The following is a 12,265-nucleotide window of genomic DNA, read 5'->3' as shown; positions in this document are numbered from 1 at the left end:
GGCGTACGCCGGCTGGATCTCTGTCACTGGGACTCTGACCGACGCCTCCGTCCACTGCTGGTTTATGGTTGGAGAAGTTTGACTTTAACTGATGCACTGAAGACGAACTTTGAAAGCAGAGGCGTGACATCTGTGATTGGATCTAAGGAGCTCGTCTCCTTGTTAACTGGTACACTGTAGCCTGTGGTGCGTCTGTACGGTCGCTGTGTTTCCTGTATCCACTGATGTAAATGATCTCAGTAAATCCATATTAAAGAGAAAAACTCCCGTCCTCTCCTTCACAGCATATCTCTGTCTGTCCCACAGCAGGTTTGGGATCTTTAGTGGAATTTATTTAAAGCTTGAAGCACCTTTTATACCATTTACGGCCTGCACACATCCTTGTTCCCGCTCTTTCTCCATAATGTGTTCGTGCTGCAGACGTCAGAAAAGTTACAGTCACAGTACTTGCACATGTAGCTAGGGCTGAGGAAGAGGAGGAAACTCCAAATCCAGAGAAGGTGGAGACTTTAAATAACCAACAACAAGCAAAACATTCTGTGGAGAAACAGCACCACACATCTGCAGGGTGAGTATACCAAACCCAAGCTTTGTACCATTAGATCACACTGTCTGTACTGCAGACACTGAAGCTCTGAGCAGCCACGTCTTGCTAGCAAAGCTAACGACTGAGGTGATGTTGGTGAGTTTTTAGCTCTTCTTGCACTCAGCATGTGTAGTAAACCAACTACTTTCTTCTTGGATATTCAAAAAGCTGAGTTTGCACCATAAACATTTTAAGGATGCTCAGCTGGGAAAGGGTGGAGTGGGGACGAGTTCCTGGTCCAAGTGGAGGAGTTTAAATATCTCGGTCTTGTTCACGAGTGACGGGAGATCGACAGACAGACTGATGCTGCTGCAGCGATGCGGACGCTGCACCGGTCCGTCGTGGTGAAGAGAGCTGAGTGTAAAAGCGAAGCTCTCGATTTGGAGGTCGATCTACGTCCCTGCCCTCACCTACGGCCACGAGCTGTGGGCAGAGACCGATCCCACAGCTCGTGACCGTAGGTGCGGATGGCGTCTCTCATCTGTCTTGTCAGGTGTTTTTAAAAAAGTAGATCGATTAAGGTTTTAAACAGACTAAAATATACAAACGTTTTTATTCAAACACATTTCCCATTTAAAATAATAAAAAAACAACATGTTGACATTTTTACGTGTAGTGTAACATTTTAATAAATTCAAAATCTAATAAAACTATGAGATTCTTTACTATAAAAACAGACTAATAAACTGTATTACAGTGTTGAACCACACTGAGGGTAAATGTGTCGTCTTTACACATGTAAATACTTTTTATTTGAAAGATTTCATGTAAATTTAAAGCTACAAATATATTATATTTTCTGTACCATAAAAAACTTCTCCATATTTTAATTACCAAAATTACAAACTGTTAAAGTTCCACTACTGTACGATATTTTTCTGTCAGATTATTTTTGTTTTGTTTTATTTTTACAGAATTTTACAGATTATTTCCCTTTTTAAACAATGCCTGTATTTATATAGCACTTTACTCGTCCCTAAGGACCCCAAAGCGCTTTACACATCCAGTCATCCACCCATTCACACACAGGTGATGGCAGCTACAGGGCCGTGCAGAGAGGTTTAAAGGGGCGGGTGCTCAAAGTTAAAAAGGGGCACATTGAACCAGGCTGAATAACAACAACACACATTCATCAAGAATCTAATATGGGAAGGGCAGGGCTGTGTTGATCTGAGACTGTAGACATTAAACAGTCCACAGGAGAGATGGTAGCTGATTAAACAAGTGTCATGAGATAATAACAAAATGCAAAGATTGGTGACAGCGCTTGGAACCATAAGCCAACAAAAACTGAGAAATAATTTAGGCTGTGCCTGTGAATCACTCTTTGCTTCTCTTCTTCCTTCCATCCCATCATCTCATATATCACTCTCCACTTGCTGTCTATCTGAGAACAAGGCACAAGTTGCTATTGCAATAAACTATAATCTAATTATCCACACCTAACAACTCTTGCACTTAATCTATAATAAAATGATGACAGAAAAATGTTATAGCACTGCCTTTAGTAGCCTCACACAGCTCTACTGTTTCCTCCTCATGTCCTTACCAGCCATGTCTGGACAATGTTATATCATGAATAATATTTAAAAAAATCCATATACATAAAACACACACATGCACACACAGGGACATTTTAGACCTTCTTCAGAATACTGTATATACTATGGGCATCACGGTGCTGATCCAGAATCCTTACATTATTATTTATTACTAGAGCTACAATAATAAAGCAATGAGGAGGGGGAAGTAATAAATATGAAATAATGTATTTATGATTATTCCATTTGTTTCACGATCCACTCTGTGCAGGGGCAAAGCTTATTAAACTGTAGAGATACAATCATTTTACTGCTGTAAAAACCAAATTTTGTCTTATTTAAAATATAAATCTAATATAATCTGCTTCTTAATGTATGTTCTTTAAAACACAGCGTGTGTTTTTTAAAATATTATAATAATGCATAATTATGTGGACATGCATATTAGATCGTTTTTTAGTGAAATATAATCCCTCCAGAAAGGCAGGAAAAGCCCGGAAACTTACTTTAAAACTAAATATGTTCCCTAAAACGGTGACAGAGCTACAGACCCATGACAGCCTTACACAGGTAGCCAGCAGCTATGACCAGCACTACTTGTGCAGTTAATAAAAGCACAGGTAATGTTTGTCGCACTGTTGCACACACAGCACGCTCGTTTGTTTCAGTTCGTCAGTTGCAACAAGTCAGCTTACCAACGTGTCCGTAATAAGCTAATACTCCTGTGTGCTACACACTACAGTGTACGCTGTACACCTACTTACTGGTTTTGTCGCATCAGTCTGTGTCTCTGAGTTAATTTGTGTTTCTCCTGCAGCTCCGGACCGCAAAAAATGCGCGTGCTCTTTGTGAGCTCGTTCCCGGCTCGTAACCAGCGCGTTCTGCCGTCAAGGGCGATCATTGGTTAAATGTGATCATGTGACTGATGCAAGCCAGATCCTTTTATTTAGCAAAACTGTGATTAATAGTTAAATATTATTGTTGAGGGGCACAGACAGGACTCCGCACGCGCACACACATTAAAAAAAATAAATACATTAAAAAAATAAATACTTTTTTTAAAAAAGTTGCCTCAACAAAAGGGCACCTTGGGGACCCATCAGGAAAGGGGCGGGTGCTCAAGCCCCTCCAGCCCCCTCTGCACGTGCCTGGGCAGCTACATTGTAGCCACAGCCACCCTGGGGCGCACTGACAGAGGCGAGGCTGCCGGACACTGGCGCCACCGAGCTCTCTGACATTTTTAAACAATGTACTGTACGTGTGAGATCAATGATATGAATGTAGCTGCTAAAACTGGTGGATATAAATCTTCACCTCAAAGTCCGTTTACATACACGAAGAAGGGGAGTGAGCGGGTCGGCGCTCAGGGCACAGAGACTAAGTTGGCCTTAAACACACCCTTTATTTCCATGGCAACACAGACACAACCAGAATCACAAATACAGTTTAAAATCCCCCTATACAATAAAAAGAGTTTCCAATACACTAAAAACCCTGCCGGCAGAAATAACTAAATACTATCAAAACAAAAGCTATACAAATGTTTCCCCACACACAGTGCCATAATCCCACAGTCCAGCCACACGCGGGCAAATGTTCCTTATCTGAAACAGGAGAGGAATTTCTCTTCCGGGATGGAAATCACGCCGGCCAGAAGAACAAGGAGGGGGCTCCTGTCGCAGACCTGTCTCCTCCTGACAGCGCGTCACCGCCCCACTCCACACCTGAACACGACCTCCCTCGTAGCACCGCCAGATGCAGGCAGAGGGACACCCCTGCCCTGCTGTGGATTGCGGGCATCGACACCCACTGTCGCTGTTCCTGCCGTTGGGACTGGATCGCCGAGTTCCGCTGGCCGATCCGTCGCCGAACGACTCGTGGCACCCCACAGTCAGGCAGCAGGTCCTTCGACACGTATGCTGACTTGCAAACATTTCTTTTTTCTCCTGCTCACCTTTCATGCGTCGCTCTCTCCGTCTCTGCGCTCACTATCCCCCTTAACAGGTCAGTTTGGCGGCTGATAGGCCGGCTCGGGGAACGCCCCGCCTCACAGGTGCCTACAATTGTCTGCTTAGTCCACAGTGGATTAAAAGAGTATTGTGCAACAACACTAAAATACACAATATAAATATGAGGTTAAAACCATGCAAATAAAATCAACACTATGTACCAATAAACAGCCTGATCCAAAACAAAATATAAAAACAATTTTCCACTGTGTGACATGAACTCCAAACTCATTGAGTGTTACCAGTAGGGATGCACCGATACCGATACTGGTATCGGGGCGATACTGTAAAATGTGTGTGTACTCATACTCGTAAAAGTTAACCGATACCATGAACCGATACTAACTTATTTCATTAATCAGAGGGTGGCTTGTCATTTCTGTTGTAGTGTTTTAGGTTGGCCACTAGGGGGACAATTATTACTTTATTTATTATTTATTTTATAATAATTATTTTGTTTGTTTGTTTACAATATGGACACTCTGCAATAATTTAAAAGTTTATTTTAGTCTCAAACCTAATTTATATTTATTTTATTCCAAACAGAAGTGTTTATTTATTATTCTGAAAGCTCGAGACAGTGCCAATAGTTCAGTGATATTTTGTAAAATTACAATGTGGAGACTCTGCAATAATTTAACAGAAGTGCTTATTTTTCACTTGAAATTTTTTTGTGGTCGTTTTTATTAAGATTTTATTTTTTATCGGCAGGGAATATAATAAAACCTGTCTTCCAATTCATTGCATTTGTGTGTGTGTGTGTGTGGTAGAAGTATCGGTAAGTAAGTATCGGCAAGTACTCAGATCCAAGTATCGGTATCGTATCGGTTTGAAAGAATTGGTATCGTTGCATCCCTAGTTATCAGTGAATGTTCTTAATCCAGACGGTCTTCACACAGAATGAGATTGACAGCAGTGATCAGCAGAGGTGCAGCGTTCTTACCATCATCATTATTACACGGATTCAAGTACGGGTGGAGTTTCTGAGTGAAGGAGCAGCCAGTGAACGAGTAGATCAGAGCTGCAGCATCTACGTCATAGAAGGAGACCAGACCCTCCTCATAGTCCACAAACACCCCCACCTTCTCAGGACCAGACCGGAGACAGAGACGGACCGGAGGGGTGGCACAAGCTTTGTACTCATTTCCATTTCTCAGACAAACAGTCCAGAGACCGTTCTGAGGTCTCAGTCTGATTTTTCCCTTCCTGTTGATCGACTCTGTGGCCACTCCTAAACTCCATTTAGTCTTTCCTTTAACCTGAACCTCAAAGTAAAATCTGCCTGAAGAGAAACTCTGCTCTCCTAAAACACAAACACACTGAGAAAATCTCTCTGGGTTGTCTGGAAGATTCTTCCTCACATCACCATGATTCACTTGTTTTCCATCGTCAGACAGGATGAGATAAGAATTTGCTGTATCAGGATCCAGAGTCACGTCCACTGCATCCTGCTGGACCCTCTTCAGCTCTGCCTCAAACAGCTTCTTCACGTCTTCCCTGAGTGTCTTCTCCAGCTGAGCCACAGCTCTCCCCACAGTCTCATATGATGGTGGACGGACTCTGACCTCTGTCCAGTCCTTGGTGCATAGAGCAGCTTTCAGGGAGGAGAAGCTTTGGAGGAGGTGGAGGTGGTCTTCAGAGTGTGAGAGCTGCTCCACCTCAGAGCTTCTCTCCATCAGCTCAGAGATTTCCTGTTCCAGATCTTTGATGAGACCTTCAGCCTGTTTCTCTGTAGCTTCCTGTTTGTCTTCGATCTCCTTTATGAGCTCCTTCAGGCGTCTCTCAACAGACTCCATCAGAGCCGTGAGGACCTGAACACCTTCTGCTTTCTGTCTGTCTGCAGCATCTTTACTCATCTTCACCGACTCTGTGATCTCCTGAATCTTCAGTCGTCTCTTCTGGATCATCTGCTGAATCTCAGCCTCTGTCTTGTCCAGCTCTGCCTTCTTTCCTTCATATTCTTCTCTCAGAGGAACAAACTCGTGGTTCTTGTGATCTAAAACAGAGCAGAGCATGCAGACACATGTCTGGTCGGTCTTACAGAACAGCTCCAGATGTTTATCGTGCTTCCTGCACATCCTGCTTTCCAGGTTCTCCACAGGCTCAATCAGCTGATGTCTTTTCAGACTTGTAGCTATCAGATGAGGCTCCAGATGAGTCTGACAGTAGGAGGTCAGACACACCAGGCAGGACTTCAGGGCCTTCAGTCTGGTTCCAGTGCAGACATCACAGGGAACTTCTCCTGGTTTGGCAGCTTGTTGCTCTGAGCTGCTGCTGCTGGCTTTCTGCTGAGCTTCACGTCTGAACTGGGCAACCATCTCAGAGATGAAGGTGTTGATCTTCAGCTGAGGTCTACTGTTGAAAGTCTCCTTACACAGGGGACACTCACACCTCTCATGAACATCCCAGTGCTGAGTGATGCACTTTTTGCAGAAGTTGTGTCCACATGATGTGGTGACTGGATCAGTGAACACATCCAGACAGATGGAGCACAGAAAGCGATCTTCAGACTGCAGATTGCTGGCAGCAGACATGTCTGCACCCTGAGAACAGAAGTATAAAAATGTACACTTTAATTAAACATATCTGTAAATGGTTTAGAAATATCAAAGAAAAAATACAATTAACATTCAGCCTCTAACACTAGAAATCAAAGATAAAGAATGGAAAGAAAGAGGAAGTGACAACGTTCATCTTGTGTGGTTTCAACAAATTTATTTCTCTATAAGTTGTTTTGTAGGAGCCGTTTTCTGTGTTGTTACCTCCTGTGAGCCACTAGGGGTCACTGTTTGTGTTTTACAGTATGGTATCTTTTTAAGGTAGACATGTAATTAGCGTCGGGTGTCATTGATCGGAAGGAGGAAATGGTTTGTGACTGCTGTACTGTTGTGATTTATATTAAATGATGCTGGATACTGAGAGAACTGATGAACAGCAAACGCAACCGATGGAAAGCGATACAGGTATTAAAGAGACAGGATAGGTATGGCTGGAGTATTGGACCATCTCAAGTTTCATTCAGTGGAACCACGTCACCCCGCGATCGAACACCTCAGTGGCTTCAAACATAGGCTTAGCTTCTACTCTCTGATTATTCATCGTGTGACTGATGGATTATTTCAGCCTCAAGTCCAAACGTCGTTGGGAAGCTGTGTAAAATGTAGGTGAGGGTAGGAACGTAGATAGACCACAAAATTGAAAGCTTTGCTTTCATGCTCAGCTCTTTTTCCATCACTAAGATCTGTACAGCATCTGCATCACTGCAGACGCTGCTCCAATCCATCTGTGAAACTCATGTTCCCCTTACTCGAGCACAAGACCCTGAGATACTTGGTCACAATCTGCAAATAAGCCAACAGAACCAGACCTCCATGCAATGTTGCAGAGACATGTCAGCCAGGACAGCCCTTCAACATTCACAGCTTTCAGGAATTCAGCGCCCATTTCATTCATTCCAGGGGCCCTGCCACTGAGCAATGGTTTAACTACATTGGTGACCTCACCCACAGTGATAGGCGAGTCACAGACCGCATGCCCAGACTCTATTTGCATAGCAGAAGTAAATGTGGGATTGAGGTCCTCAAAGTGTTCCTTCCACTGCTTGGCCATGTCTTTGGTTGAGGTCTGCAGCGTCCTGTCACCACTGTAAATAGTGTGTCTATATCACTGCTTCCCTCTCCTGGCTCATCTGGGATTTAGCCAGAACCACTTTAAGGCCAACCTAAAGTCTTGTTCCGCGGTCTCCCTGAGCACCTCCCACACCTGAGTTTTTGTATAAGCCACTGCTACTGTTGCACGTTGCTGGTTCTGCTGGTACCTGTCAGAATCCCACAGGCTTACCAAGCCTCATAAGACTCCTTTAAGGTAAATGGTAAATGGTCTGTATTTGTATAGCGCTTTTACTAGTCCCCCCTAGGGACCCCAAAGCGCTTTACACACCCAGTCATCCACCCATTCACACACTGGTGGAGGCAGCTACAGTTGTAGCCACAGCTGCCCTGGGGCAGACTGACAGAAGCGAGGCTGCCATATCGCGCCATCGGCCCTTCTGGCCATCACCAGTAGGCGGTAGGTGAAGTGTCTTGCCCAAGGACACAACGACTGAGACTGTCCGAGCCGGGGCTCGAACTGGCAATCTTCCGATTACAAGGCGAACTCCCAACTCTTGAGCCACAATCGCCCGGCAAGGTGACGACTTCCTTCATCTCCTGTATTCTGGGACAACTGCCACGACACTCGCCAACAAAAGTCCAATCACAAAACACCACTCAGGTCCAACGTGAGCACTGAAGACCCCCAGATGCACAGTCCCTGGGTGGAGCACTCTCCAGCTCCCAGCCAGTGATTCCAAGAAGCCTGGGTACTCTGAACTGTTATTTGGTGCATGGGCACAAACAACAGTCAGGCAGGCAAAGGGAAGCAACCCTCTCGTTCACTGGGAATAACCCCAACGTACAGTCTGAGCTATGCATTCAGGTGAGCCATGCTATATTTAGTTGGCATTTCATGACCTTATGCACCAGCTCTGGCTCCTACCCCACCAGAAAGGGTCACTCCAAGGGGTACAAACAGTTTTTGAAACCAGGGATTGGAGCACCAAGACTTCCACCTCTGGCTGCTGCCTGATCCACAGAGCACCAAACCCTTATGGCCCCTCCTGTGGGTGGGTACACAGGAAGATAGACCTACGTAGCATCTTTGGGTGGAGCCCGGCTAAGCCCCTTGGACTAAGCTCCAGGTATCCTTTGATATCTTAGGTACCAGCCGCCTGAAGTTTCAAAATGCTGTTAAAATGGCTAAAGCGGCTTTCTTTTCTGAAATTATTGAGACTAATGGCTATAATCCTCGAACGCTGTTTAAAATCTTTAATCCAGTGGTCAATCCCTGTTATGAAATGCCGACGGTGTCTTCTCCAGCTCTCTGCGAACAATTTTGTAATTACTTCACAGATAAAATGTTATCTCTCAAGTCTTCACACCCTTTAGTTGTGAGCCCTGCTTTCGCCCCTGGATGTTTATCAACTTTTCATCAGTTTGAGCCGGTGTCACTCCCCGCCCTTAAGCAAATAGTTGAACAACTGAAAAATACAAATTCTGTACATGATATTCTCCCATCACACATTATCAAGGATGGTTTTGATGCAATTGGGCCCAGTATTTTAATTCTCACAAATTCTTCATTGCTTTCCGGCCATGTTCCGTCAGCCTTTAAACACGCTGTAGTGCAGCCTGTTCTCAAAGAAGGAACCTCGATCATAATGACTTTGTGAACTACAGGCCGATCTCTAAACTCCCGTTCCTGTCCAAAATCTTGGAGAAGATAGTTCTCTCGCAACTCCAGGCCCAACTGGATGCGAACAACATCAATAATAAATTCCAGTCTGGCTTTAAACCACGTCATAGCACAGCTCTGCTGATAGTCCTTAATGATCATCTCCTAATTGCCGATTCAGGTTGTTCTGCAGTCTTAGGCTTACTGGAGTTGTCCTCGGCCTTTAGTATGGTGGACCATAATATTCTACTAACGAGGTTAGAACATACAGTTGGCATTAGAGGTGACGCCCTTAACTGGTTTAAATCATATCTTTCGAGCAGGTCACTCTAGGTACCTATTCTTCCTCTGTTGCATCCTTCTGCTGTGGCGTGCCTCAAGGCTCTGTGTTGGGCCCAATGTTATTCTCTCTGTATATGCTACCTCTAAACTCAATCTTTGAAAAATACAACATGTCATTTCATTGCTATGCTGATGATATACAAATTTACTTTCAGCTAACTGATGATGTTGCTCTGTCACTGCACTGCTTCCTAGAGTGCATGAGAGAAGTCAAAGAATAGCTTTTGGGCAACTCTCTAATCTTAAATGAAAAGAAAACCGAAATTGTGGTGTTTGACAGTCATTTCCCCCGGGGCCAACTAGTTGATACCTTTGGATCCCTTGCCACTTTTCTCTCTGACACTGTTAGTAATCTAGGTGTGCTGCTGGACAGCTCCTTCAAATTTGACAAACAAGTGACCTCTGTAGTCAAATCTAGCTTCTACCAACTGCGTTTTATTTTGACGGCTAAGCATTACGTACCACATAAGGATCTTGAAAAGCTTATTCATGCCTTTGTGACCTCTAGATTAGATTACTGTAATTCCCTTTACTTTGGTCTCCATGCTGCTCTTCTCCATAGATTACAGCTTGTCCAAAATGCCGCAGCATGCCTTTTGACTGGAGCCAGAAGGTTTGCCTCTATCACCCCTGATTTGCACTGGCTCCTCATCAAATACCGCATCGAATTTAAAATATTGCTGCTTACCTTCAAAATTATAGATAATACAGCACCTAGCTATCTTGTCGTATTTCTTAGACCATACACCCCTGGGAGAGCCCTCAGATCATCTGACCAATTACTCTTGGTTCAGCCTAGATCTCGGCTTAAGACCAGAGGTGACCGTGCGTTTGCACTGGTTGCACCTAACCTGTGGAACAACTTTGCCATTGCTATTCGCGCGTCTGACTCCATCCAATTATTTAAATCACATTTAAAAACTCACTTATTTAACCTTGCTTTCCCAGTTAGTTAACGCCTGTATTTTGTACTCAATTCCAATTGTATCTTTCTATATATCTTTGTCTACTTAAAACCTGTGTGTTTTTAGCAAGTTTGATTTGATATTCACTTTTATTATTGTGTAATTAGTGCCATTGACCTGTTAGCATATTTAGTACTTTGTTAATGGTCTTAAATTTTAATGTTTTAACCTGCTGTTTTATTGTGAAGCACTTTGGTATACTGTTGGTTTTTAAATGTGCTATATGTTTCAAGTTTTATTTGTCATATGCAAGTTAGCACAGGGTCAACATTGCAATGAAATGTGTTTGACGAGCAGCAGTCACTCAGCAGCATGATACAGTACAGAAAATATAATAAAATATAATAAAATAAAATATAAAAATATAAAAATAGTAAGGAGCTAAATATTAGAGAGACATGGTAAAAGAGAAAAGATGACTAAATATATATGTATCTATAAGTATAAATATATGTACACTAGTGATTAAATAAGAAAATCTTGAAAAGAAATATGACGGGAGGGCAGATGGGATATTGCACAGGAATGAGCAGCAGAAAATTACAGTATTGCACTTTTAAATATAAATATCAATGACAATAAAGTGAAGTGACCAGTGCAGATTAAACAGAGTACTTGTGAAGCTGCAGGGTAGCTTCTGAGTGCTGTGTTGTGTGTGTTTAAGTGTTGTGGTTGAGGTGTCGTACGGCTTGGTGGTAAAAACTGTTTTTAAGTCTTGTAGTCCGAGCAGACAGACTCCTGTAACGTCTGCCAGATGGTAACAAGGAGAACAGCTGGTGTGCTGGGTGGCTGTGGTCCTTGATGATGCTGTGTGCTTTACGGAGGCATCGCTGGAGGTAAATGTCCTGAATGGCAGGAAGCCTCGTGCCAGTGATGTGCTCTGCTGCCTTCACCCTCTGTAGTGCTTTACGGCTGCTGGCAGAGCAGCTTCCGTACCAAACTGTGATGCAGCTCGTCATATAAATAAAGTTGTATTGTATTGTAAAGCCTGGCCACCAGACCTCAGCTAAAAGCTCACAAAACCATTTACAAACAGCTAAAACTGCAAAAAAGCAGGAAAACTGATTCTGTGAAAAGATGTAAACACAAAGTACGATTCCCTCACTTGTCCAACAGCATGTAGAAAAAACAATGTCTCTGCCAAAAGCACAGATTACAAAACTGCAAGTTTCATCATGTCAAAGAAGACCAAAATACGTTTCAGGTTTGAGAAACATTAACATTTAACCACCACCAATGCCATTTTTTATTTCTTAATTAATTTCTTTATTTAAAAAAAATACTTGTTGTAACAATAAAGTTTAGTGGTGTCACTTTCTTAGACAGCTACAGCTAATTTTTAAAGTAAGACAGCGAGGCTTTCGTCTGTGAGTCTCTTCAACTCCTGTTTTTACAAAGAAAAGCAGACTTTTTAAATTTTGCAGTTTTAACTTGAACTAATCTGTTGAACACAGTAACTCTGATCAGCTGCACTCACCTGTATTTGAGTTCGTTGATGTTCTCCAGACTGCAGCTCTGCTGTTTCTCACTAACTTTTACTTTAGTTTCAGG

At 43.2% G+C, this 12,265-nt stretch overlaps 1 protein-coding gene across 1 annotated transcript; it reads right to left on the bottom strand.

The window, feature by feature from the left end:
• Positions 1-4,906: 4,906 nt before the first annotated feature.
• On the bottom strand, positions 4,907-12,222 carry LOC148102654 (E3 ubiquitin-protein ligase TRIM21-like). The gene is made up of 2 exons (XM_087842283.1): positions 12,192-12,222; positions 4,907-6,679 (listed from the first exon to the last, which is right to left on the bottom strand). The coding sequence occupies exon 2, from the start codon at positions 6,668-6,670 to the stop codon at positions 5,012-5,014; it is 1,659 nt and encodes a 552-aa protein (XP_087698409.1). The 5' UTR covers positions 6,671-6,679; positions 12,192-12,222; the 3' UTR covers positions 4,907-5,011.
• Positions 12,223-12,265: the final 43 nt, after the last annotated feature.

This window comes from Neolamprologus brichardi, chromosome 6, assembly GCF_056152115.1.
Source record: "Neolamprologus brichardi isolate AB-2024 chromosome 6, ASM5615211v1, whole genome shotgun sequence".
NCBI classification, from domain to species: domain Eukaryota; kingdom Metazoa; phylum Chordata; class Actinopteri; order Cichliformes; family Cichlidae; genus Neolamprologus; species Neolamprologus brichardi.
Note: the sequence above shows the minus strand (reverse complement) of the source record. Positions and strands in the feature narration are given on the sequence as shown.

Bases quoted from the DNA above. Each gene is read 5' to 3' on its own strand.
- LOC148102654 (XM_087842283.1), bottom strand. From the start codon at position 6,670: ATGTCTGCTGCCAGCAATCTGCAGTCTGAAGATCGCTTTCTGTGCTCC.